Raw genomic sequence first — 26,850 nt, forward strand, 5'->3', positions numbered from 1 at the left:
TTCATTATCTTTTCTGGTTCTTCTGTATCATTCCTGTAGTTGTTGACCACACCAGTGTCCAGTACTCTTGGGTGTGGTTTAAGTGTCACTATTATAGTACAGCACTAAAACTATATCTTCTAAATTGTTTATTTTTAATTCTACTGCTGTTGAAAATTCACCTAATTGGTTTAACTTTCTCCCTATTATCATCTCTCTGAGAACCTTTTACTATTCACTGTTTTTCAGCATAACCCCTTTTTCTATTTTTCAGTCCTATCCTCACTATTCTGTAGTACTACTCTTAGTAGAAAGAGTAGGAAACTGGGAGTCAGTACTCATTGGTTCTTTTCCCAGCTCTGCCTCTGATTTGCTGTGTAATCTTGGCCAAGGTAGTCAATGTTGCTGTGCCTCAGTTAATTTATATGTAAAATGGGTATAATACATTTCTACTTTATAAGTACATCACAGGCTTGAAGACTATTTTATATAAATAACACTCAGATATTTACTTGTAACTCTGTAGTAGGAGTAAAAACTTGGTTTGCTTTTGGTAATGATATTTGTGTTTAAAAGCTAAATTAAGAAAGAATTAATCATATTTTGTCTTCATTTCATCTGTAGATCCCAATCCTGCAATGAACTTTGCCCAGGTGCAGGGGTCCACCTGCATGGAGCTCATTACAGTATGGACTCTCAGACTGTGAGTTCTTTGAGACAGGGACCTGACTTAAATGGAAAGCACCTAGCACATCTTGCTATATAGCTAACAATAGAATCATAACTTGAAAGTACTTTTAGTGACTGAGAATATTTATATTTAAAGTTTAAAGAAGCTCAATATATATTAATGTTTTGCAATAATCTTTAGAGGAATCAGAGAATCTAAAATCACCCCAGCCATCCATTAAAAATATTAAAATACTGACCAAAGCTCTCATAACTCTATATGATTTTGAATATTTCTTCTGAAGAAAGCGATTCCTTCTAGCAATTTTCCAAACATTTTCTCTGTTTCATCTCTCATAAAAGGTCTGATAAACGCAGTCTGATCATTTAGTGAGAAGCAAACAGAACTTTCAGACATTTTAATTAATTAGTGCTTTGTTTACTGGCTAGATTACCTCCTTGCAGCATACTACAAATAACCTCCACTCTTATCCTTTCATCATGGTAACACCTGGTGATGTGGGAAAAATGATTCAGCTGCAGGCTTTTCCTCTGAACTCAACTCAATTGAGATAGGACAAGGACGTTGAAAACTAAAGGGAATTGATCTCTCCTTAATGACAAGGACAAACTCCAAACACCTGCCAGTAGGATCTATTTGTAGAGACTATTACAGCACTTTCCAAGTAGAAGTGACATGAACACCATTTAAGTACAGTATGTATTGTTTTGCTCTGAATACTATTTCAATCAATGAAGCATTACTGAAGGGAGAATAATGCAATGTTTAAACCTTAGGCTACTGCCATTTATCTACTCTGCCCCCCAAAATAAAGTACTAAGACACAACATGACACAGAAAAACTTTTATATTACTCATGAAAAGTGCTGGATTGGAGTCCTGGGCACTGAAATCCTCCCTGCATATCTGCAGGATCGGTACTGCACAGTACATGCTTCTCTACAACTCCTTTATAACTGCCATCTAGGGAACTCAAGGATAAGATGTTAGTTTACTCTCTTGGCTAGTCAGAATTTGGTCTCTCTGTTGACATGGACAACAAGGATGCAAATTAAGACCAATGCAATAATCACTCATTTGTTATAGGAAAAGGATTGAGACATCAATTCACATAGGCAAATAACAAGCCAGAGATGGTGCTCACTGTTGGTCACGATTACCCTGGGCTTGATTTGAACCAGTGACTTGAGGCAAGAGGCTTCATATATCATTATTAGTTCCCAGAAGGGATGTACTTTGGGTCTACGGAATGATTGAGCTTGACGGCAGAAAGAATTTATGCAAAACCACATTCCAGCAAATAGCAGCTATATCTTACTACAATAGCAGCATGGGAAACGTGTGACCCACTGTGCTGTAGTGGTTGTAAGCATTCCCATTTTTTCCTCTATAAATTAATCCCTTTCTTCCCCAATTTTGTATTTCAGACTTCCAGACAATGTTCCAGACAATGTTATGAAAAGCAGGATGTCACTAAACACAAAAGTTACTAGCCAATCTGCCTTACCTCCTGAACAAGGTGCCAAGTCAGACCGTGGTTGGTGGAGTATTCCAATTTCACCTGGTTGTCCATGTGAGGAGTAAACTGCTGTCCACAGCCCATCACCAAGTTGAATTGTATCATATATGAAGCTCCAATTTGCATGGACTGTGTTTCCACATAACGCATGCTAGAGGTTAATTTAGAATCTCCTGTAAAACTGAGAGATAAGGTAGAGAATCAGAATAGGGATAGCTCAGTGGTTTGAGCGTTGGCCTGCTAAACCCAGGGTTATGAGTTCAATCCTTGAGGGGGCTACTTAGGGATCTGGGGCAAAATCAGTACTTGGTCCTGCTAGTGAAGGTAGGGGGCTGGACTCAATGACCTTTCAAGGTCTCGTCTAGGAGATGGGATATCTCCATTAATTATTATTATAATCCTGGTTTATCTAACTCATTACTAAAATGAAATTCCAAAAGAAGAGTCCTAAAGGAAAGGAGGATAGTCTAGGTCTATGATATTCCAGGCAAAGCTTTTTTTCACTTGGAGGAAGTTTCAATATGGACTCATGGAGTCCTTTATCACCCACAAATTGCCTCCAGCTTAACAATAGTAGCATTAAAGATATGATCTCTACCCCCTTTCCCACTACTTTTCCCTTCAATTCTCCGGTGTACCTGTTTACTGCTGGACTCTACTGCTAGTATATTTAATGCGTCCTTTGTGTGGGGAAACATTCAGTTGGAATACATTTGAAGATGTTATAGAAAGATAGACTAATGTACCTGGTACAAAAATAAATAGAAAGAGATATACATGAAGTGTGTTTAAAAACACTGTATTATAAATATTAGTTGTGAACTGATTTCTAGTTATGTACATAATTACACATGAGCAGGCAGAGAAATAGCCAATACCCACATGTACCCTCAAAATAATTATTCTACCTGCAAGCACTCTGAACTAATTGGTACTTCTGGGAATGATATCACAACGAATGTCAGCCAGTCGTCTTTGTAAACTATGATGGGATTTGCAGATTTACTACACCTTCAAGGCCAGTACTTCCAGGAATAATAGAAAGCCACATGGATATAACTGAGTGATAAGGCTAAACTGACCTAGAATATTAACATAACAGCCAGATTCCAAACTCTCATATTGGGGCCAATCTTGCTGCAACTGAAGATAGCAGAAGTGTGAGCATTTTACATCTTCTTGTGTCTGATACACATAGATAATCCCTAACTATATCATCATATTATATTTTAATTATGTGTATTGCATGAAAACAATATGCTTTATGTCACAAGTTAATGCTTAAAATAAAAGGAATAGTCTCCAATGAAATACAAGCAAAACCTCAATTGTGTGTAATGCACTCAACATTGTAAGGTTTTGTCCAGTCAGTTTTACTCCTTACTGATTGTGAATCTGGCCCATTATAAACAATTTCCCTCCCAGCACAGCATAAACATTTGCTCTTCCTTATGGGCTAAATAATAGTGTCATGATCTGGCCCAATATGATTTATTCATATGCAGCTAGTTTAATTTACACCTATGGGAGTATCCCAAAGAAAAGGCTTTAAGTTAAGTTTGATAACTAACTCCAGTTAAACAAACAGAGGTGAATAAATATTACAGTTCATATTATGCTCCCACTATAATGCAAAAAACATGGGATTAATCATGCCTGTATAATCATATAATCATTCTGCAAAAAAGAAGTGTGCAACTTATTTGTTTTTGAATGTGAAACTCTCTGCACTCAGTGTGTCCCGGATCCCTTCCATATGTTGAATCTACTTACTATTATAAAGTATATGACTCAGATGTCAAATAGATTATAAACAGCAAATTTAGATTGTTGGTTATATATAATCACAAAAAACTCAAACAATAAAAGCAAATATTCTTAAAATAAAATCAGGGATTATTGGGGAAACTTTCCCAAAACTGTACGCAGAAATAGTTCCAGATTTACAGATTCCAAGCCAGAAATGAAAGCAACACAGACAATTAGAGGCAATCTTCTCTCCACTGAAAATGGGCTTTAGGATGACATGCTGTAAAATGATTTATTTCATATTGACTATAGTTGTTCTAATGAAAAAGCAATTGTCAGAGTATTCTCAGGAGAACACTATCAGTGCTACAGCTACCCATGCTCATGGAAAGTCATGAGTTAGAAAATGAGAACCAAATGGACTTTCAGCTGGGAAAAGCCAACAATAATTAATTTAACTACCAGCCATTTGTACAGACCTGTTATAAGTTTAAAAATTTCCCTCGAGAGAAACAAGGTCAATGGAGGGCATAGTTCATGTCTTACAAGAGCCTGAAGAATACTTATCCAGCAATAAAATGTTGGTATTCCAAAAGCTTTACTTATTTATTTGGTACAAGAAAAGATCAACATTTTTACCACTACAGAAAATTACTGACATGGCTGTAAATAAGACACTGAATTCCGTACTGTAATTTAAAAATTTTGATGTGGTCTTAGAGGAAAATAAAGCAGAACTTTTGCTTTCCCATCTAATCTTGCAAATCACATATGTTACATATGTCTAATGATAAGAGAGGGAGAACAATGTCATTAGAGGGCTTTTGTGCTAACTCTTTGACTAAGAACATGCAAACAATTTGAGTCCTGCCATGTTGTTCCATTTTAATGAGCAGTGAATACCTTCCTCATCCTTATTAAAGTAGTTAATGCTGCTTCTATAGTCTCATTATCACTGCCAGAGCACATTGTGTGTTGTTACCACAACCAAGTCAACTCCTTATAGTTTGAGAGATGATCAGAAAGTCAAATCAGATTGCTCAAATTTACTTGTTAATAAAACTCCTATGGTGCTGTTCTAGGTGTCCATGGGGATTCTACAATTATTTATATTTCCTTGAGGGTTCTTATAATTACTATGATTGTACTTTCTCAAAGTAAATGTATCTATACCAATTAAAGCCATAGTAGGTTAAAAATGTTGCTCAGACTGAGATGAAACTATGTTCCTTGGGGTTTGATCAAAGCACAGAAATTAAACTAGTGTTATCTTACATTAACCTATGTATTATATTAAGACACTCCACAACTTTATTTGAACAGATATTAACGATTTACAAAAAGAACGTTGTTCAGTATTGTAAAATTAAATTTGAAAGAGTATTTAAAAAACTGTTCAGTTAAAAAAAATGATTCTATTCAAGTCACATTGCTATCAATTAGACTTGTTTCACTGGTATATCTATACCATACCAGCAGAGATGACAAGATCTTACCAAGTTGCTGGGTCTGAAAATTACTTAAAGGTAGAAACAACAGCTAAGAAGTAAACTTTAAACTCTTTCATGCCTTCCCTTCTGCATTAATCCCTTACCTGAGCTTGTCTGAAAGGCTCCTACAGTACCTTCTGCTCATTCAAATCCCTCCCTAAGATTAACTTCTGCTATGGTGACTACAAGAAATTACCTAACTGATAATGGATGGATAGTAAAGGAAAGAGTGGGGATCAGTTTATAAAAATCCATATGATGTTTCTCCTTCCCTAGTCTTCATGTGTTTCTGGGCATATCACATGAAAAATTTCCTGGGGGGGCACCCTTGGCAAGAAAGCATGTAGGACTAGTCCTGACTGCAATTCTTATATCAATGCCAAGCACAGTATAGATGCCTAGATAAACAGTAATGCGAAACAAAATTACTTGCAACATTGCAGACCTTTTTCCTGTTCCAGAGAATAATTGTAATGTCCATGCAAACAAATGTAGAAATATAATTATTTGTCCTTTACTGGTTATTCTGTATTATGGAGGTAAAGTGATAACAACAGGTGCGTTTATATTATCACTTGTAGTCATTTTGGGACCAACTTTCAATATATTGCGCAGGAAGTGTATTGTATGTGCATAGTTCTCATCAAATGTAGATCTGTGTGTAATGCAGTGTAAAATTTACTCATTATGGAAAGGTCATCGGTTCTATTGTTGTTAGTGATGTGTACATGGGGGAAAATTACAATGAATAGCTACCAGAAAGATTAATATGCAGAAATCAATTAGCTCTTACTAGTACAAGGAAAACAATCACTTTGTACATTACTTACTTATTATATTAAAATTAACTACTTAAATACAACACAAATGATCTATGTTCTCACCAAAGGGTCCAGTCATGACCACAGCATGGTTGAACGTTTCCCAAGTAGAATCCCAGAGACTGAGTGACTTCTACTAGATTGGTGAAGTCTAGACTAATGCTGTTGAAAAGCACTGAGGTCATGAGGATCTCATCGATAGCCCATACATCTTCTCCCTGGGAAGAATGATACGGTTGCCACCATCTGAACTGAATACCAAATTGTCTTGCATCTTCTGGTAGCTCCACAGAAATTATTCTGAAAAACAAACCCAAGTTCTTATTCACACTGTCATTATACATCATAATTTTGTGGGAATCCAAAATGGTTCATTTTTTTCTAAAGTACATACAGAATCTAAAAATGATGTGCTAAATTCAGCTGGAGGTCTACGCTGGTTTCTACTGCTTTAGATGGAGTCAAAGGCAGAAAAAGTCAGGGGCGGCGAGTTGGAGTTAGAAAAACAGCCATAACATCTACTCTGCCATGAGACCTTGGACCTGCAGGAGACCCACACATTCCTAACACTGGATGCAGCAGGTGCAGCAAAAGAGGCCAAAGATTCCATTGATTCAGAACAGCCCCACAGTAGCTTCTGCCATACTGCTACTGAAGAGTTCCAGGAAGATTTTAAAGCTTCCCTTCCATGTGATGTGAGAAACCTGGAGGGAGGGCAAGTGAATGCAACAGCTCTTGTTTCACTAGAACTGAGATTTGAGCTACAACACAATGGTTCATATTGGCACAAGGAGGGGCAATATATATCTCCCACCATCAGCTTCAATGCCTCAATCCCTATGTATTTTGTTTTGATCTGATAAGATACACATGGTTTCTGTGCTCTACTCTGTAGTGTAGGAATACTTTTAATTTCAAATTTATTTTCACTGCAGCATACAATGAAGTTGTGCATTCACTTAGAAGAACTGACCCTAGCAAATTCTCAGCTTGAGGACCAATCAAGATTAATCTTGTCAGGCAGAGAGATTATGTGTAGTCTTGTGTGGCATACACATTTCTTTTATGGCTGTGTAGAAATTTTATTGTAGGTCAGTCCCATGAGCTTACTGTGCTGTGCAAGGTCACTTGATTTGTCATGGCAGCTATGACAACAAACCTGTACTTGACAAACTGTGAAGAAAATTAAGAATAATATCTAATTTCCAGGAGCAATTATCGTATACAGCAGCAGGAAACATACATTAATTGCCACAGCAATGACACCTTCTTGAAAGTTCCATAAATCACTAGTACCATGCTGCCCATGTACAACATATAAGGTGAGATGTGAAGCGGAATGGCAAAATGGACATTTGTCTCCATCAGTGTACTATTAATTGCTGGCAAAGGGGTTTTCAGTAAATTTATTCTGAGGCTCATGTTTTTTCTTTATTTTTAAGAGGAAATTTAAATACAATAACAAGCCAGATAAAGTGGAAACATCATTTTATACTCTTAGCACTATTATTTTTCCAGATTTTATGATTATTCAAGGTTTGTGGGATAATCTTTTGTTCCCTGTGATGTGTGAAATTGTCTTGTACCTTTAGATATCTTTGCACAAAACCACACAGTGAAAACCACTTGCTAAATTGTTTTTGTGAAGCCTAATTTATGCATTAAAACAGCTGTGCAGTGTCACGTTTATTTTAAAGAAATAACATGTTAATTGATTGGCAGGAAAAATCAAATTGTGTGACTAAACAAGGGACTTTTGGGAAGCACTGGGAAATAAATGTTGACCACAGAGTCAGGATAAACACTTGCAAGAAAAGCTTTATTGAGGTTCTAGGCTCATGAGATGGCATCCAGGATCAGTAAGCACAAACACTTTGTGAAAGAGGTACACTGAAAAAATAGCCCAGTTATAAACATGGATGGATATTTAAATAAGACAGCAACATCAACTGGGTTGCTATCACTGAGTGGTCAAGTGATGCTGTAGAATCTGCTCAAAGGCTGATTGAACAGGTTCTGCACATGTTCTTTTATGATGGGACGTAGGAAGATGAAACAGTGTTCTCAGGCTTTAAGAGCACCAGTGGAGCTATTCCACAGCTACTACTCAAGGTAGTGATAGTGTCTATGGACACTACATTCCCTCTGAGAGAGGAACTTTTTGCTAGGGGATCTGTGTAGTGCAGAGGTGGGCAAACTATGGCCCGCGGGCCACATCCAGCCCGTGGGACTGTCCTGCCCAGCCCCTGAGCTCCTGGCCCGGGAGGCTAGCCCCAGGTCTCCCCTGTTGTCTCCTCTTTCCCTCAGCCTCAGCTTGCTCCCTCCGCCGCCGACGCAATGCTCTGGGCGGTGGGGCTGTGAGCTCCTGGGGCAGCACAGTGCTCTGTGCTGTGCGGTGGCGGCGGCGTGGCCTGGCTCCAGCCGGGTGGCGCGGCTGTAGTGCTGCCAGCCACCAGTGCGCCAGGCAGCGTGGTAAGGGGGCAGGGAGCAGAGGGCGTTGGATAGAGGGCAGGGAAGTTTGGGGTGGTGGTCAGGGGGCGGGGGTGTGGATAGGGGGCGGGGTGGTCGGGGGGGGAACAGGGGGTTGAATGGGGGCAGAGGTCCCAGGGGCGGCAGTCAGGAAGAAGGGGGGGGTGGGTGGGGGGGGGGGGGGCAGGGGGGGGGCAGAGAGGAGGGGGGGGCTGGGCCACAACCCCCTCCTCTAACCGGCCCTCCATACAATTTATGAAACCTGATGTGGCCCTCAGGCCAAAAAGTTTACCCGCCCCTGGTGTAGTGGATTTTAGGACCTAGCCACTTCATAGCACTTGAACATGCAGGAGGAATAAAATCTCTCTGCGTGGCCTCTTTGCTAGGACTTGCTCTAACCTCTTACAATAGAACCATGCCAGTTCTGCCCCTTCAATGGCTGAGATGGGTATCCTATTCCAAACCCCCTTTTTTCAGTTTGTAACTTTCTAAATAAGGCTGGAGAGGCACTAAATGGGTCCTACTAATAAGGAATTAAGTTCAGCTCACCTTCCTCTCCATGGTTTCAAACCAAAGATACGTTTTTGAGAAAGTCTGCGAAAAATCTATTCAATCATTTTAAAGTTAGGGGTGCAGAAAATACATATTTTCTACTTTAAAGACAACGTTCAACCTAAACAATTATCCCCATTTTACAAGTGAGGAGACTGAAGCACAAAGAGATTAAGTGACTTGCCCAAGGTCACACAGGAAGTCTGTGACACGAATAAGACCCAGATCTCCTAACTCTCATGTACATTAACCACAAAACCAACCCTTTCCCCCAAAGAAATCCTTGTCCACAAGGAGTATTAAACCTACAACCTTCAGAGTAGAGTTTTCAAGGCATAGATGGTAGTTAGGGGTTGACCTTCCACTGAAAGCCGAAAGAGTTATTGAGCATAATACTTTGTTTCTCACAAGCCAATAAAAATGAAGTAAGCTGAGGAGAGATTGCACTCATGGGCCATTAAAGAACACTCTGCTCAGCACACAACATGAAGCACTGAGCAGCTGCCTGCAAGAAGTAGGTCTTTCTTAGAACCCTGGAGACATTTCTCTTTTAGTGGCTGACTCTGATGTCTGCTATTTAATTCCTTTTGCATCTCTTAAACTCACATAAGTAGTTGCTATTCCTAGCTGGCAGTAACAGTAACTGAAAATCCTAAAAGTAGTCACTACACTCATCACTAATATATTGATGATAATGGAAACATTAACTAATTACTTGCCTGTGAAAATAAACGACTCACCTCCACGACAGGGGGCAAATAGAACAGGGAACACTGAAAGGCTATGCAGTGCATATGTTAACATGCAGAACCCGGGTGTATTTACGTTTACAACAGCTTCTCTTGTTTGACTTTGATTTGCAAGAGATAGATAAAAAAGGAGGGAAATTCTTACTGTTGACTTTTCCACTGCAGAGAAGAAAAGTGTTCTTAGTACTATTACCACATACCATTAGGATTTTTTGTAAAACCAGCTGAGAGACCTTTGCTCTGATCTCATTCTTTCAAGCTATGCACATACCTAATATTGAAAAACCACCGCTGTTCTTCTTAGAAGAAAAATGTTGCTGTCAAATAGCAGTAGATTACATGCACTTTCCAGCAGAACATTAAATATGTAATTTTTTCATATGACTGAAGATTAATTAAATTTCTGGATACAGATGGACTGCCAAACTTTACAGCAGTCCATCTGTTACCCAAAAGTAGTTATTTTTAGACAACTTAACATACAAAGGTGAAGCTTTTTTCATGTTCTTAATCATAATAATTGTCAGTATTACCTTCAGGTTTGCATGTCTGTTCATTTGTTCCATCTTCCCATAATCTAGTAAAAACTTGGGAAAACCTTTATAAGATGCATAACATGCATTTGGAGGTAGGATAGCTCAGTGGTTTGAGCATTGGTCTGCTAAACCCAGGGTTGTGAGCTCAATCCTTGAGGGGGCCACTTAGGGATGTGGGGCAAAATCAGTATTTGGTCCTGCTAGTGAAGGCAGGGGGCTGGACTGGATGACTTTTCAGGGTCCCTTCCAATTCTATGAGATAGGTATATCTCCATTTATTATTATTATGCATGTTTCGATCATATATTGGGTCTATGTTGAGCTTAGTCCTTAGTGCCACCAGAACAACAGAAACGAAACTGCTTATACTGCTGATCAAATAGAAAAAAGGGTGACAGCACCAATGTAAATTACTACATTTATATATGAAACTTGATTAAAATCAGTTACCGGTATGTGCATTTCCCTTTTTATTGTAAAAAATTAATAACACTGTATATTAAAAACCTTGAGGAAATATAAATCCTACAGTTTTAATTTTGGATCTAAAAATTAGAAACAGCACCATATAAAATATATATGTGACCGTAATAAAGGGAAGTAAAAGAAAATTTTGAAAGAGGATTATTAGTATTAGAGTTTATACAATCACTCTGTAGTACATATTTAAAACTTCAGAAATTAAAGCCTACATAAAGAAGATCTGATCAAAGACAGTCATTGCCCTCATTTTATGGGGTATACTATTTATTACTCAAAATAAATATTTTTAATGTTACAGAAGTGTTTACATTGTAATGTGCTTAATAATCTTTTCTATTGTTTAGTTATTACATTAGTGGGAAGAGTGAATCAAATCTTTCCTTGATATAGGCTCATCTGTGTTTGATAAATGTACATTTTAATTACAATTTAACAATAGTCAGCAACTAGGGAAAAATATATAGATGTGTAAGAACCCAAAGCAGCAATTTTTATTTAGTGCTTAGCTAGGATGCAGGGTGGAAAGGCCCAAAAGTTTCTGATTCCGAAAAGCACTCAGGCATGTGTTTAAGTGAGTTCAATGGGGCTTCTCATGAGCTTAATGTTAAGCATGTGCTTAAGTGCTTTCCTGAACTGTAGCCAAACATGAGTGGTCAGTCAATGGCAGCATGGCTATACAATAAACTGGGCTGAAAAAGAAGAGGCGTCTTTCTGTTTTGATGGCTCAGGATTTTCAGGATTTCCCTGAAGAACTTGAGACATCCTCATGGTTAGACGGTGCCCTCGCCTCCTTCTTAGGCCCACAAACTCCTAGCCCAAGCGAATGATGTGGTAGTATGTCTGTGGCTTTAACGCTGTGCATATTTTATCTTAACCTTTCCCTTCCCTTGACTGTTTCCATGAGAGGGGATAGTGTTGGCTCAAGCAAATCTGAGGTCTTCTTTGAGGCCATTATTCCCCTCCTCCTTTAATCTGCTGCAAGGCTAGAGATTCACTGTGAAACTTTCTTCCTTCTCTTCCACAACTGCTCCAATTTGTTCTGCCATGTACACTGAAAGATTGTTCCTAAACATCTATTTTTATATGAATAGGCAAAACAGGAATGTGTTCAGAATTGATGCATATGTTTGTGGATGGAGATGAAGGCACAGAATGCTCAGTTAGCAAGGAGTAACCCACATTTCAAACTATACCTGGACCCCCTGCAGGTTTGCCAGCACAGTTTGAACTTGTCCAAGGAGGGGATGATATAGACTTTAATATTTTATTGTTGTATTAACAACTGAAAAGTGGCAAGGGCTTATTGTATGAAGGAAAAATCACTGATGCTCATCTGCTCCTCATTTTTCCTTAGCTCAGCTTTCCAATACACTGGAAACAACTTCAGTTCTGTTTGGGATAAGCAATCTTGGGCTAAACTGAACCCTGGTGTAAGCAGATGCAACCACCTTGAAGCCAACGTGCTTACACTAAGGCGGAATTTCCTTGCCAACGTCTAAGACTCAGATACATACAGTGCTCAGAATACTCTGATTTTCTGTAACACAATAAATTGGTGAGGGTAGATTGTATAAATTAGTTCCCCTACATCTCAGTACAAATGTATTTACACTCTATACTGCTGTAAATTACTGCTCGCAATATTAGCTGTCTTTAGATATCCCTTTTCATAATTATAATCCATATACCTTGGCTCATGATAGTTGAGATAAGAATAATGTTCCAGTAGTTTCCATGTAATCCCATTGTCATATGAATAGTGTAGTAACACGCCTTCTCCTGGCTGATCAGGTGCTTTGCATGTACTCAGCACAGACTTGCTTCCCAAGCGCAGAGTGAACTGGAGGAACCTAGATCAGAATTATATAAATATTGGTAGGGTACCATTTATATAGCATTTTTTCCTAATCACATTTTCTGATCTTAAAAATCTAGACAAATTTTGAGAAACAGCAGTTATGAGTTGTTTGTAGCTGAAATGGTTTTTACAATCAAGTAATGCAATGTGGCATATATATTTTTAAAATGCCAATCATTACAACATTTAATTATTTATTAGGCACTGGAGGGGAGGAGGAGATACTGAATGGATCTAATCAGCTGCCACAAGCTGTCAAATAAATACAACCTTATACATAATGAATTAGCACTTGGCTCTGACATTCAGTTTTGATATTAACATTTCATATTTTTTAGCCTGGCTATATAATAACTGCCCCCACATCTGTTTAATACTCATGCTATTTACAAAACAGGGGAAATGAAAGGACTATAGCTTATTCTACACAATCAAAATATGAAACAAAATTTTCTATAATTTTCCTCATACCACGAGAGAGGTTAAACAAAACAAAAAGTGAAGATGAAAGGACCAGTAAATTCTATTACAAATATAGTCTCAAGATTTGTTAATAGCACATTACTATTCTTTCTTATTCACCTGGACTGTGAGCTGTCAAGAAAAGAAGTGATCAGTTGACGTCTTCCATCTTTGTTAAAAACCAAAGCCTTGCCACTTGCTAGGACTCCACAGCCAAAGCTGACTTCAGCACCACGGATAGAGTAAAAATTGTGATAGGATGAAAGCCTGGAGCTGCCAAAGCTTTCTGAAATAAACACGGGGAACGTCTGGGAAGCCATTTCACATGCAGGTCCTGAGTACCCAGGGTCACACCTATAAGAAAAATATATTAAAAATATAATTAATCCCAAATAAGTGTTTTAAACATTTTTTCTGCAAAAGATACAGTTTTGCAACCAAACATAACTGTTGTAAACTTTTAAAACCTTAAAAATAAAGTCCATTGAGTCTCTCGAACCTAAAGTGAGAGACTCTTCAAAATAAGTCATACTGTATTCAAAATATTCTTATGGATGATGTATTTGTTTTGGTCAATATTTATCCTTTGGGTCAAAAAAATTTGCTATTCATCTAAATAGAAGTCAATATCTACATATTGTAAAATAAAAATATAGAGATAGTCTACTTCTTGTTTGTGGTACTAAGATCCTACTGCTACTGCCACATATCAAATAATTAGTTTGCTACTATGTAACTGTAACAGATCAAATCTGATTAGAGCTAACGCCACACAATACAAGAGAACCCAGAAAATATTTAGAACAATAACTTCAAAAGTGGCTAATGATTTTGAGTGCCTTGAGTTTTAGCGAGACACCCTGAAGGAGCCTGACTTTCAAAAAGCACTGCTCCTCTGAAAACCAGGCTGTTTTTGGTCTTAATATAAAGATTCTAATCTGTTCAAAAGTGTCACAGTTTAATGGAAAATGGAAAACCCACAATTTACCAATAAGAAAATATAAAAAAGCATCATTGTAATTTCTAGCATGTAATACAGTACATTTCAAAATGAATAGGTGGTCCAAATCTCTCCAGGTTTAATATAAAATAAAATTATTAGATAAAGTCATTTAGAAATTTACTATTAAACTTATGTTGTATTACTAATTTGATACATTTCAGTTGCTACATTAACTGATTTTACATTTAGCCTTTATAAAATTACAAGGGCTGAAATGAAAATTTCAATTTTCAGTTTACAAAGTAAATTGCATGACAAAAAGTGAACACATCAACTCCAGTATTATAGCCCTTACTTGCAGCCATTTCTAGTACATTGTCCTCGCCCTGAGCAGAATCTGAGGCAAGATGGACCAATATAAACTGCAGAGAAAAGAAATAGGTTAAATTAAAGGTTATATTATGTGACAAAGAAAGATAACCAACACCTTGTTGAGCATGTGAGTCTGATCTTGCAAACAGATATTAGTGTTTCTCTGTAGTACCATGACAGGAATGGGACTACCTGAGGGAGTAATGATGCACTCTGTGGTACCTCTCTGGAGGATTGAGTAAATAAATATTGACTTAGATCAGGGAGACCCATGGATAAGTTTGAGATGCTGGAGATGTTTTAATATATGCAACTATATTGTTTAAAAATTTCTAAAGAGGAGAATAGATGTAGCTGGCTTGTCTGGGCATTTCTTATCCTTCCCCTTTCTCCACCCTATTTTGGGCATGTAGGCCTCCCATTAGCATTGCTGCAAAATCTTGAAGGGTATTCTGTCTCTGACTGAAATTAATGGCAACACTCCTGTAGGACTCAGTGGCACTGGGATCTGGCCCCAACTTCTGACAGGGAAATATTAATATCATGCATTTTTAGTAAGAGAACTGTATTCATATTTCATTTGCATTAAACAAAAATGAAAATCATATGCACTGAATAACCATTCCAGGCACCTGACAACATACTACTATATCTCACCTTTCTCCTGTAAGAGTAGCTTTTCTATTTGCAAGACAACTTTCATATTCGGTGATACAATAAGAGGGTAGGAAAGATTAGTTGGGATCATCACTGTGTGGTTTTTATGGGATAATCCAAATGAATACATTTGCTAACTATCTTGGGGGTACATTTTTGTAAGCCTGAAGTTGAGAAACTATTAGCATTAACTGGAGCCAGGGACAGTGCAAGTACATAGGGAATATCCCCTTATGCCATACCTCTGTAAATGCAGCATAAGCCTGAATGGACACAAAGACTCTCCTGCACAGATTACCAACTACATAGAGCTGTGGCAGTTGTATAGTGACTTTTGGAATGTTATCAAAACCCACCTGACACCAAATTGAGAGGATCAGTTCCTTCTTTCTTTCTTAAACTTCTGCCCGTCATGGCAGTGTCTGAGCTCTTTTCACGTAAAATAGACGGCAATAGCAATCTTCCCTGCAGACTTCATGGAGTCTCTCTAGCTTTTCTCTCTTTTTGGATGTAAAAACTCCGCTCTGGATAAGATTATGTTATCTGCTTGTTTGATTCATTTATTTTACTTAGCTGTGCTGTGAATGTCATTTTTATCATGTCAGAAAAGCTTTATCGAAGTTGAAGGTTCGCAACATTTTCTAAAGAGGGTCGGACTCCGGATTTTGTGTGACTTAATACATATTTGAAAAGAGGTCTGGAGAGCTAAAAGGTCAGTGTATTGAATCTTTGAAATTCTTCTCTCTCTCCATCCTACATTTTTAACTGGCAAGCTGTGCTGTGAATGTGGGTGATTTGTCAACATACACGGGTCGGATCTTACTAAGTGCTGAATGCCTTCAATTCCACTGACATCTATTCAAGTTGAGAGCACTCAGCAGCTAGGAAGACCAGGCTTTCCAGGCCTGGTCCAAAGTCCATTGATGCCAAAGGAAAGACTTCAACAGGTTTTGGATTGGGTACTTAGTGGATAGGTTGCTGATAAGTTTGCCTGCATGCTACACTGCTCAGTGTTTAAAATCCTTTGACAGAACTACATTTACTGCATAACTATTAATTCAGCATATTTTGTTCTAAAAATAACGATAGTTTAATGGATTTATGGTGAAATCCTGACACCACTGAAATCAATGGGGGTTTTGCTATTGACCTCAAAAGGGGCAGGACTACACTCTTAATCATTTCATATATATTTTTTATTCCTGGCTTTACAGAACAGAAAAATGCAGAGATTTGGGGGAACATGATGAGAAGCATGTGAAAAATGGGCTTAGACCATTGGCACGATCTGCACTCTTCTTTTATTTCTAGCTCCATAGTATCAAGGGCAAATATTAAGTAGGATATCTATATTTAACATGGTCTTGATATTGTAGTCCTTACACAGGCAAAACTCTCAATGTGAGTCTGGCCTGCATAAGGTCTCACTACTGAGCCCTAGTACTGCTGAGGAGATACCTCTCATCATGGCCCCTACATATACCTCACGGAACTGACAGAGTTACAACATTAGGAACTCAAAGAAGAAGTGGAGAAACAGTATTACAGATGAATAAGAACTAATCTAAAGACACAACTCATCTCAAGGAATTTGAGCTGAGCCATTGTGTGATAAAAGTATTATGGTACACTGCTGGAGTTAACAAGTGGAATCAAGAGGAGAAGAAAAATTTCACATCCAAACAAGAAAGCTCCTGAAAATGCATAGACTTAGAGTAATGGATATCAATCAAGACACGGCCAGGATGTACATCAGACAACATGATGGAGGAAAAGGTCTGCTATCTGTGGAGGAAGCAATTGACAATGAAATATATAACATCCAAAAATATGAGGAGTCAGCCAAAATAAAAGATCATGTGGTCGCTATACCAAGTGCTGGACAAGCATGCATTCCAGTCCAAGAAAACATAAAAAAGGAGAACGCAAATACCAAAGAAAAACTAGAAAGATTTACAGAGAAATCAATGCGATGGAGAAAGATCAAAGTCATTAGTGATCAAAGATTAACAAACTTATGACTTGTAGAAGGATACCTCAAAAGAGAGTCAGAGAGCCTCATTATGACTGCACAAGAGCAATCATTAAGGGTTGATTACATTCTAAACAAAACTGGCCAACAGAACTGCTCTCCGAACTGCAGAATGTGTTCTGAAAAAGAAGAGACGGTGGAACTTTTGTTGAGTGCCTGCAGGAGCCTGACTGGAAAAGAATTTATGAAGAGACACAATGAGATTGCCAACTGTCTGAATTGGAGCTTCTGTGGCAAATATGGATTTAAACAAAACATGCAAAATGATGACCCACCAATTTGAAAGTGCTCTAGAGAATGAAGATTTTACAGGATCTGGCAATTGTCACAGACTAAACAGTGCAGGCCAACAGGCCAGACATAGTGGCTGTAGAAAAGAAAACAAACAAGACGGTGTTAATTGGCATTGCCGTGCCAGCAATAAACATAAAAAGGAAACAAGAAGAGAAGATAGTTAAATATGAAGAGCTATGCCATGAAGTGGAACAATTATGAAAAATTAGAACAAAAGTGATCCATTGATCTGTGAAGCATTTGGAGCAATCCCTAAGGGTATGGATGAGCAGCTCAAGAACACATTAGGAGTGGAAGACATCACTGTCATTGACCTCCAAAAGACTGCACTCTTTGGCAGTGCAAGAAGTTTAAAGAAAGTCAAAAGAGAACTGCAGGAATTCTGCAGAGGATTTAACAAGACTCCTGACTACCCAAACCTATGATGTTAGTTCATGATCAGGATTTATTGGTGACTCATGGAGATAAATTTTAGACAGGAGCTTTCCCCTTAAAGGTCTGATATGCTGTGAAGGCTAGTTTTTAAAAGAAGAAAAATCCCCATGATGTAATACCGAGTGATAATTATATTTTTGAATTAACAATCCAAATCCTGTATTTTTCTTCCTATTGTAAAATTTCTGTAGACTTGCATTGACTGAATCATTCTGTTGTTTCCAGAAACTTGCTTTGACAGCTACATTTTGTAATTCCTTATATATTCTCACCTTTCATAGACATCAGTGTTTTGACTTACCCTTCATTTTGCTTAATTTTTGAGATAATGTCGCTATATTCAAGACAAGAATTAATACTGCCTTGGGAATATTGAGATGATACTAAATCACACTAATGGGAATAAGGAAATAGCATTTCCAAAAACGTGATGGAAATTAACTACTTCATTAGCTCAATATTTTTTTTTTTTTACATTTCAATATCCTGGCAGTTTCAAAAGGCTTTTCTTTTTTCAAAATGCCAAAGAGCTTCTTTGTAACAGTTAAAATGTAGTGATGTTGGGAGCATAGCTTGTTTAAAATTAAAATTAAAATGTGCTGTATCTTGCTGGTCCCTAATATCATGTCAAAGTGTCTTAAGAATTGTGGCGCCCCACAATTTAATCAGAAGTTTCAGACTATAAAATATGCATTCATAATATAAGGTTTCAGAGTAACAGCCGTGTTAGTCTGTATCCGCAAAAAGAAGAACAGGAGTACTTGTGGCACCTTAGAGACTAAAAAATTTATTAGAGCATAAGCTTTCGTGGACTACAGCCCACTTCTTCGGATTCAAAATATAATGCATTTTTATCTACATACCTAGAAAAACAAATTCCTGTGCTCCACAAACATATCTGCACCTCGGTTTGTAGCAGAACGTCTTTCCTTTAATTAGCTGTGGCCTGCTCAGTATCATCCTTATATATGGTCATTGTTATATATGAGGTATAAATCCAGGGATATACAAATCTTGCATTCACAAAGTACTTGTTTCTGTTTTAAATATTCCTATCCTGACTGAGCCTGCCTTTCCATGACTATAAGATTTATTACTATGTGATTCACTGCAAGACTCCTATTGTCGCCTTGTTTTTTTCAAAATAAATGCACAATTTAAAAAAAAAGATGTATTTATAGGTATTAGAAAATAATTTAGGTAAAAATAAGCCTCTAAAATGGAACTAGAGAAATGTACTATCATAGAAGATACTTCTCCCTATCAAATAGTGTACACAATGCAAAAGCTGTCATCCATGTGCTGGTGGCAGTGTTTCTTTATTAAGGTCTTCTGGGTCTAGCAGGTATAATATATCCCAGATGTTGCAGTTGTTACTTAGGGAAGTACAGTACACATTCTTAATAGCACAATTTAGTACCTACTTATGTTAACTGGATCTAAGCAGTCAGAGGAAATGTTATATTAGCCCCTCATCACGAATATTCTACTTTTAGAAAGCTTTCAATTAAAAAAAAAAAAAGATAATCTACATTTTGCCCGCTGCCACTCTACATCATTTTATCTTCTGATTCCACTGCCTTTTCAGATTATATAATTCTCCTCTATCTTCATTAAAGACTGGTGACCAAGTGCACATAAGATGCATGTTTAACAATCTGCAAATCCCTACCTTATGACATTGGGAAATATGTGTCTACTGGGAACTGTGTATGGAAATTGTACCTGAATGGTACATGATGATAACAGGTATGAATACTAACTATTATCAATCGCCCACATATTTCCATGGATTGGTCCTGTTTGTCTCCATCGAATCCTGGTATTTCTGGTTAATGCTGCACTGGGAAGGGGAATAGTTATTCGGTTCCACCTGAAATACATTTCACACATAAATTCTCACATTTTTAAATGGTAGTTGTTAAATATTAGTATACATTGCTGACATTTATTTTACACTGAAGAGTTTTAAGAACTTTATACTTATATAGACCTAAATTCTGCTTTCACAAGTCAATGCAGTTACTACAGATTTATATGCTGTAAATGATTCATAGGTTCCAAGGCCAGATGGGACCACTGTGATCATCCAGTCTGACCTCCTGTATAACACAGACCATAGAACTTCCCCAAAATAATCCCTAAAGCAGATCTTTTTAGAAAAATATCTTGATTTAAAAATTGTCAGTGATGGAGAATCCACCATGATTCTAGTCAATTGTTCCAACGGTTAATTACTTTCACCATGGAAAATGTACACCTTATTTCTAGTCTGAAATTGTCCAGCTTTAACTTTCATTTATTGGATTGTGTTATACCGTTCTCTGATAGATTGAAGAGCCCAATATTAAATATTTGTTCCTGAAAAAAAATCTTTAATCGTTAATTCCAAGTCCCAGGCTAGTGCCCCAATCGCTTTCCCACCCCACAGCTACCCAAAGGAGAATTTGGCCCATGGTATTTTAATACATTACAATATATGTCATTTAAAGCATTTAAAATGAAACAAACAAAAATATGTTGTGGTTTCTATTCAAATGATCAAAGTTAATACTGCCCTTGAACTGCTTAATATAATGAACCTTTCCCTGACAGTGGACCTCTCTAAAGCTACATTAAGTCTTTGGATCTGGCTGAGCTCCACTTGGAGCAGGACCTGAAGAGGGGATCAAGACTGCTATTTGCCACCTTTACAGCCACCCAATCCTGGGGCGGGCAGGCAGGGGATGGCTCTGGCCACTAGTGCAACTTCTACCCATCTAGGTAGTTGTATGGCTGTCATCCTTATAATTATCTGAGCATCTCATGTCTGCTGTAAGTTATGATCAATTGTAATGGTCGTCAAGGCACTCCAACTATGTTCCCTTCCATGGTCATGCCTCTGACTTGCTCTCTATTCTGAGGGCTACAAGGAAGCTGGGAGGTGGGATACAGGCAGTTACGTCAGCTCTGTGCCATCATGGGATTGCCCTATGCAAGAGGAATCCACAGATGGTCACTTAAGTCCAAGTTGCACTGCCAGAGTAGCATCAAGCATACTTAATTGGGAACAGGATCTGGCCCTTTATTTTTCTTCTGTTAGATTAATGCATGATTAGCACATTTCACCCAGTCAATGGCTATTTTTTTCTTGCTGAACCTCTATATGCTGTTCTACCCAACAAAATATTTACGATCACAATTTTTGGCTACTGAAATCCGGAGGTACATTGTATTCCAAATGTCATAATTCCAAATTAGTAAAAGATGTGGATCATGTAAAACATGGCCATAGGTGGAAGAGACCTTTGTTATTATAATTTAATAGATTAATCAAAACAAAAACTCAAGTAAAATTTTCCTCATTTTGTGTATGTATGTATGTAATTTTTGCCTGTAGCATCAGACAAATAATATTGCTATATGTAGCGGGGTGGTTACCCCGCTCCTGCCTGAGGGGTTTAAAACAACCCTGGCAGAGGGCTGGGGCAAAGGGAAAAGCTACTGGGCTGATTGGGGAAGTAGCCACTGCTGGGCCACGCCCCAATCAGGCCCCAGCTGGCCTGTATAAGAAGGCTGGGAGCCAAGGGAGAAGGGCCTGGCTGCAGTGAGCTAGAGACAGAGTACCTGAGTGGAGCGGGGCTGGGGACAGGCTGAGGAGCTGGGGAGCTCCACCCTGGATAGCCCCAGGCTGCGGCCTACTAGAAGGCCAAGGGGTACTGGGGGTTGCAGAGGGCAGTCCATGAGTAGGCTAAGGCAGCAGGTCCAAACCCAACCTTGCCTGTGATGAGTGGCCTATACTGCAGTCTGCCCCAGGGAGCGGGAGCTAGTTGGTGACTGGCAGTGGCCTTAGTCTGAGATGAGGTAGGGATAGTGGGTGGGGGTTCCCCAGGGAGGGGAGACCCTAGTACTGAGGGATGTACTGCCAGGGGGCAGCACCCCAGATACAAGGGCACCGGGGTCCGGGAGAGACACGGGGGCCAGAGGACAGGTGGATCACCGGCCTGCAGGGGGTGCTCCAGGACGCTGGAAGAGCTAATTCCTGAGACGACCAGCAGGAGGCGCCGCAGGGGTGAGTCCGCCTCTCTGTTTTTGTTGTATAGTGTAATCTGAGGTATATAACTTTTCAATTCTGGGTAGCCAGAAAAAACAGCTCCTTTGCTTGCTATCCCCAGTTAATCAGAAATGAAAGATTGCATGGGGACACCTTCTTTACTGCTTTCCAGTGTCATAAAGGATTTACTTCCTTTTGTAGTCTTGACTCTCTGCTAGTTTTGCACAGAACTCTCTTACCCACTGTAGTTTTCAGAGGCATAGATGGTACTGTGAGGAAGATGAGACCCAGCACATATCTCAGGCAAGCACTCAGTGTGAAGTAAGGACCAGGAACGGCCATGATTGGTTGAAAACTCCAAGTAGACACTAACAACATAAACAGAGTATTCACCTCAGACTAAATATAATACATCAGCATTTGTAGCACCAACATATAAAAGCTTTAAAACTCATTGGTTGCTAAATAATTGATACCTCTGATGTTGAAATATGAAATGCCTTTGAGGGCAAAACACTGAAAATGAAAACATGAAGCAAGCTCAGTATTTTAAAGACAACAAAATGTAAACCATATATGAACACTTTTAACTGATAGAGGTGAAAGCAATTATTGCAGTCCTTATTTGGCCATTACACATTTATTTTTATGTTGTATTTAAATGGGATTGATGTTACTCTTACATTATTCCTGGTGGAATTCTGCACCACTGCCCAATGCAGAATTTTGCAGAAATTAATGTTTTTAGCGCAGAATTTCCTTTCCCCCACAGAAATGGGCTGCAGTGCTGCTGGCTGCCACTAGGGGCCACTGGACCTGGCAGAGTACAGCTCACACATAGAAGACACTGCCAGGGGGAGCGGGAGGGAGCTAGAGGGTTCCTGGCAGCTGCAGTTTCCAGCATCCCCTGAGGGAAGGAGAGGGTGGCATACAGGAAACTTCACACAAGCCTGTGACCGAGCAACAGGCTGTTTCTCCCTCAGGATCCCTGGGCTCTGAGGGGTAGGAAGTGGGTATCTGAGCTGGGGGGGCCCTGCGGCTGGGCTCTGGAGGGTAGGGTGTGCGGTGTATTGGATGGGGGGACCATGGTTGGGTTTTTGGGGGGGTTGAGGAGGCAGAGAAACAGGAACTGGGTTGTCAGAGGGGTTTCTTTAACTCTACTTCTGGAGGAAATTTTGTGTCTGTTGTTACAGACAAACTTGCTGACACATATTTTGAAATAAATTACCAAAATAATTGAAACTGGCATGATTATGTAGTGTTATTTTTGTCAAATAAAATTTGCAGAATTTTGCAGAATTTTAAAATATTGTGTGCAGAATTTTTAATTTTTTGGTGTAGAATTCCCCCAGGAGTATTACCTTTTAGTAAGAACCAGAGTGCAGTACTGAAGAAAAATATTAAGAAGGAGAGTCTGACTGATCTGACTGCTAATAGATTTTATTAATTATTTCCTTGGGAGAGTCACTAGATTGAGAAAGCAAATGAGTTATGTTATTTATATTTCCTTCACTCAGAGCTATCTGGACTAAAAGGCCAAGTGATTGACTGCCCAAGCATGTAGCACAGCACTACTGAAATATTTTTGGTATACAATAGGTGCTTTGATTAGGAAATTATATAAAACCCTTTATAGCTCAAAATATCCAGGACTCTCTAATCCATGCATCCTGCATAAGGCTGTGGATACTAGCTCTATAGCAGGCCAACCTGTCGGAGGAAAGAATGTCTCCATACACCTACGGAAGACAACCCCCCAGGTATTGGGATATTTCAGCTGTGCTCCTGTTGAGGAAACCCTTTGTCTTTGATCTGTCCCTCCATCCCCACTTGAGGCTACACTGCTCATGGGAGTAGCACACTGGCAGTAATCTTAGGGTTAGAATAACTCCAATGAGTTGTCTCACTGTTGAAGAGACTGACTAGTTTTCCTTCTTTCTATTTTTCTTTAAATATCAAGTGTGGTATTGATACCACCTCTGCTACTATCAATCCCCAGATAGGTATATATTTAGAAGACGGGGAGACAATATTAGTCATCCACCTAATGCTCCCTTTTTCTTTTCACTCTCTGATAGTTATCAGATCCAACTGTCATTACAGTCTTTCCCTCAATGACTGAATGCCAGTCATAAAAAGAATAACCAATGCCTCGCATTAGGTATTGGGGGGACTGCTCAGTGCATCTGTCTATCTACGTAGCAGCTGGATGGAGAGACATCACTACAGCCATCTCTGAGAACAGCATTACCCAATTGGTATCACATGACTGTGACACAGCAGGTAAAGCTCACCTGGACTCAGCACCCCAGATGTTTAGAGCTGCTCTAGTGACACAACAGAGCCATAAACTGTGTATCTCCAAAGCTGCACATAGCTGCTGAAATGTACCAGTGAATACAGACAGATGGAAATCAGACTAGGAGAAGACCCATTAGATCAGTGATACTCAGACCTCAGTGGTCCAGGAGCCAAATTAGAGATCTACATTATCCAAAAGAGCCACAGTAGTATGAATTCATTGTCTCATTTATATATATATAAATTTATTCTCACAGCAAAATGACTGACCACGTATTCTACAATTGGCTAATAACATAGTAAAAGCATCCTGATTGGTTAATAACTTAGATTGGTTTATAATTAAATCACACAGTGTTTTAATATCATGTGCTGCAAAGAGCCACAGGAGGCACATTAAAGAGCCATTTGTGGCTCCCGAGTCTCAGTATCACTGTGTTAGATGATATAGTCAAGCCCCTGGCAATGCAGTGTCATTCCCTGCAATATATCCACAAATGTTCCTTGAGGACTTCAACTCCCATGAAGCTCCTGATGGCATGTTGCCCCCACCCCCTTGCATTTCACTGCAGCTTATTTTTTTAAAAATAAAGTGTTTAATACATGAGTCCGTGAATGGCTTTAGATTTCTAACATTCTGCGAACCTTCAACAAGTAATGTAGAAAGCATTTCATTTATTTGAACTTTGCTGCTTTATTGAAATATTCACGTAGAGTAATTTACTAAGCATAATTTGTTTCTAACACTCTTTTAAATAACACAAATGAAGGATTAAAAATCACAGTTCATCATCCTGACACCACATTACTGGGCTATGACTTTTCTATTTAGAATAATTTACTGAGAATATGATTTTATTTAAAGAGTGTCTTACTATACAACTATTGTCATGATATTATAAACATATATTAAAATGGTTTATGAGGTTTCAGCCAATTCATTTCAGATTTACCTATATTGATACTTTGGAGGGTTGTATTAACATAACATATTCTCTTGCATTCCCAGTAATGAAAACATTATGAATAATACTGTAGGCCAGGAGATCTGCACTTCCAAATTATTTGTGAAATGCAAATCAGGCTTATGGAGACCTAGTGTTTCTTTTGTTGTGAAGGAGCTCATGCCTGTCTTAGAAATGCTATGTGAGTGGGAAGAAAATTAATCTGAAAACATAAACACTACAAAAAAACTCCACTAGAAAATTTGTGATTCAGATGATATAATAAATATTATGGTTTTTAAAAGAAGCCTTTCCTTTAAAGGCTCATTTTATATTTAGCTCTCAAATTCCTGGGCACATATGGTTAAAATACTTACAACTGCTAATATAACCCATTAAATATGACAGGACAAATTCTAGCAGTCATTGCATGTAGATGACTACCAGAAAATCCACCCGAAGCAGTGGAAACATGGCGCAGCTGTTGGCCTCCTTTCTCTATCCAAGTTCCTCCCCTGATTCCATGGAGAAACCTCTTTGCAGCCCCTCTAGAAGAAAAGCCAGAGGGGAATGTTCTGGATTTGGGCCTAGATGTGAGGTCCTCATGTTTATGCCCACACAGCTCTGATCTGACAATGGACACTTTGCACCATTCCAGTGTGGATTATTCATGCTATTGGCAGCAATAATCTATGGAAGATTAGTAAACAGGGTTGCCAATAGCACACTTCTAGGCATACATCATTGCTCTTTCTTCAGCACGGAGGTGTGTGCAAGCCTATTTTGGAAACTATTCTTTTCCACACCTTGATCCCTTGAGAAATCCATGATGTGCTGACATTTATTTTTATAAGATACAAGAAGGTTCTTGCCTGCACCCAATCAGGGCCGGCTCAGGCTTTTTTGCCACCCCAAGCGGCGAAGGGTTTAAAAAAAAAAAAAAAGCCGCGATCGCGGTACTTCGGCGGCAGCTCAACCACGCCGCTTCATTTCTCGGCGGCAATTCGGTAGCGGGTCCTTTCCATTGCCCCCCAAAGCACCTGCTTTGTTCGCTGATGCCTGGAGCCAGCCCTGCACCCAATATCTTCACCCAACAAAGCATGAAGAGCCAAATCCTGTAGTCCTTAATGCTTAGTTCAGCAAAAATCCCATTAATATCACTGGAGTTGTGTCAGAATATGACCTGAATAAGAACTTCATGATTTGACCAGTGAGGTAGGGAGACAATAATATCTCCATTGTACGGAATAGCAACTGAGCCCTCACTCTGTGACCGGTGAAATCAATGATAGTTTTGCCATTGACTTTCAACTGCTACAGGATCAAGCCCTAAGTGGTTTGCCCACAGTCACACAAGGCATCTACTGCAGAGCCAGGAAGTGACCGCACATTTCCTGAGAACTAGTCCAGTGCCTTAACCATACAGTTGTCCTTCCTCCTGAAGTCAATAACCACCCTTTTGCTGGCTTCAATGAGAACAA

The 26,850-nt window shown here is 38.9% G+C and overlaps 1 protein-coding gene across 2 annotated transcripts in view; it reads right to left on the reverse strand.

Moving 5' to 3' along the window:
• Positions 1-26,850, reverse strand: part of RELN (reelin) — a 438,814-nt gene that overhangs the window by 124,732 nt on the left and 287,232 nt on the right. For both annotated transcript variants that reach the window (XM_034766139.1, XM_034766147.1), the window contains exons 15-21: positions 22,364-22,492; positions 19,855-19,964; positions 14,657-14,723; positions 13,479-13,712; positions 12,727-12,888; positions 6,313-6,549; positions 2,178-2,370 (exon numbers count right to left, since the gene is read on the reverse strand). In XM_034766139.1, coding sequence (XP_034622030.1) covers positions 2,178-2,370; positions 6,313-6,549; positions 12,727-12,888; positions 13,479-13,712; positions 14,657-14,723; positions 19,855-19,964; positions 22,364-22,492 — 1,132 coding nt within the window. The remainder of the gene's footprint in view (positions 1-2,177; positions 2,371-6,312; positions 6,550-12,726; positions 12,889-13,478; positions 13,713-14,656; positions 14,724-19,854; positions 19,965-22,363; positions 22,493-26,850) is intronic.

The sequence above is a fragment of the Trachemys scripta genome, chromosome 1 (assembly GCF_013100865.1).
Source record: "Trachemys scripta elegans isolate TJP31775 chromosome 1, CAS_Tse_1.0, whole genome shotgun sequence".
Classification (NCBI taxonomy): domain Eukaryota; kingdom Metazoa; phylum Chordata; order Testudines; family Emydidae; genus Trachemys; species Trachemys scripta.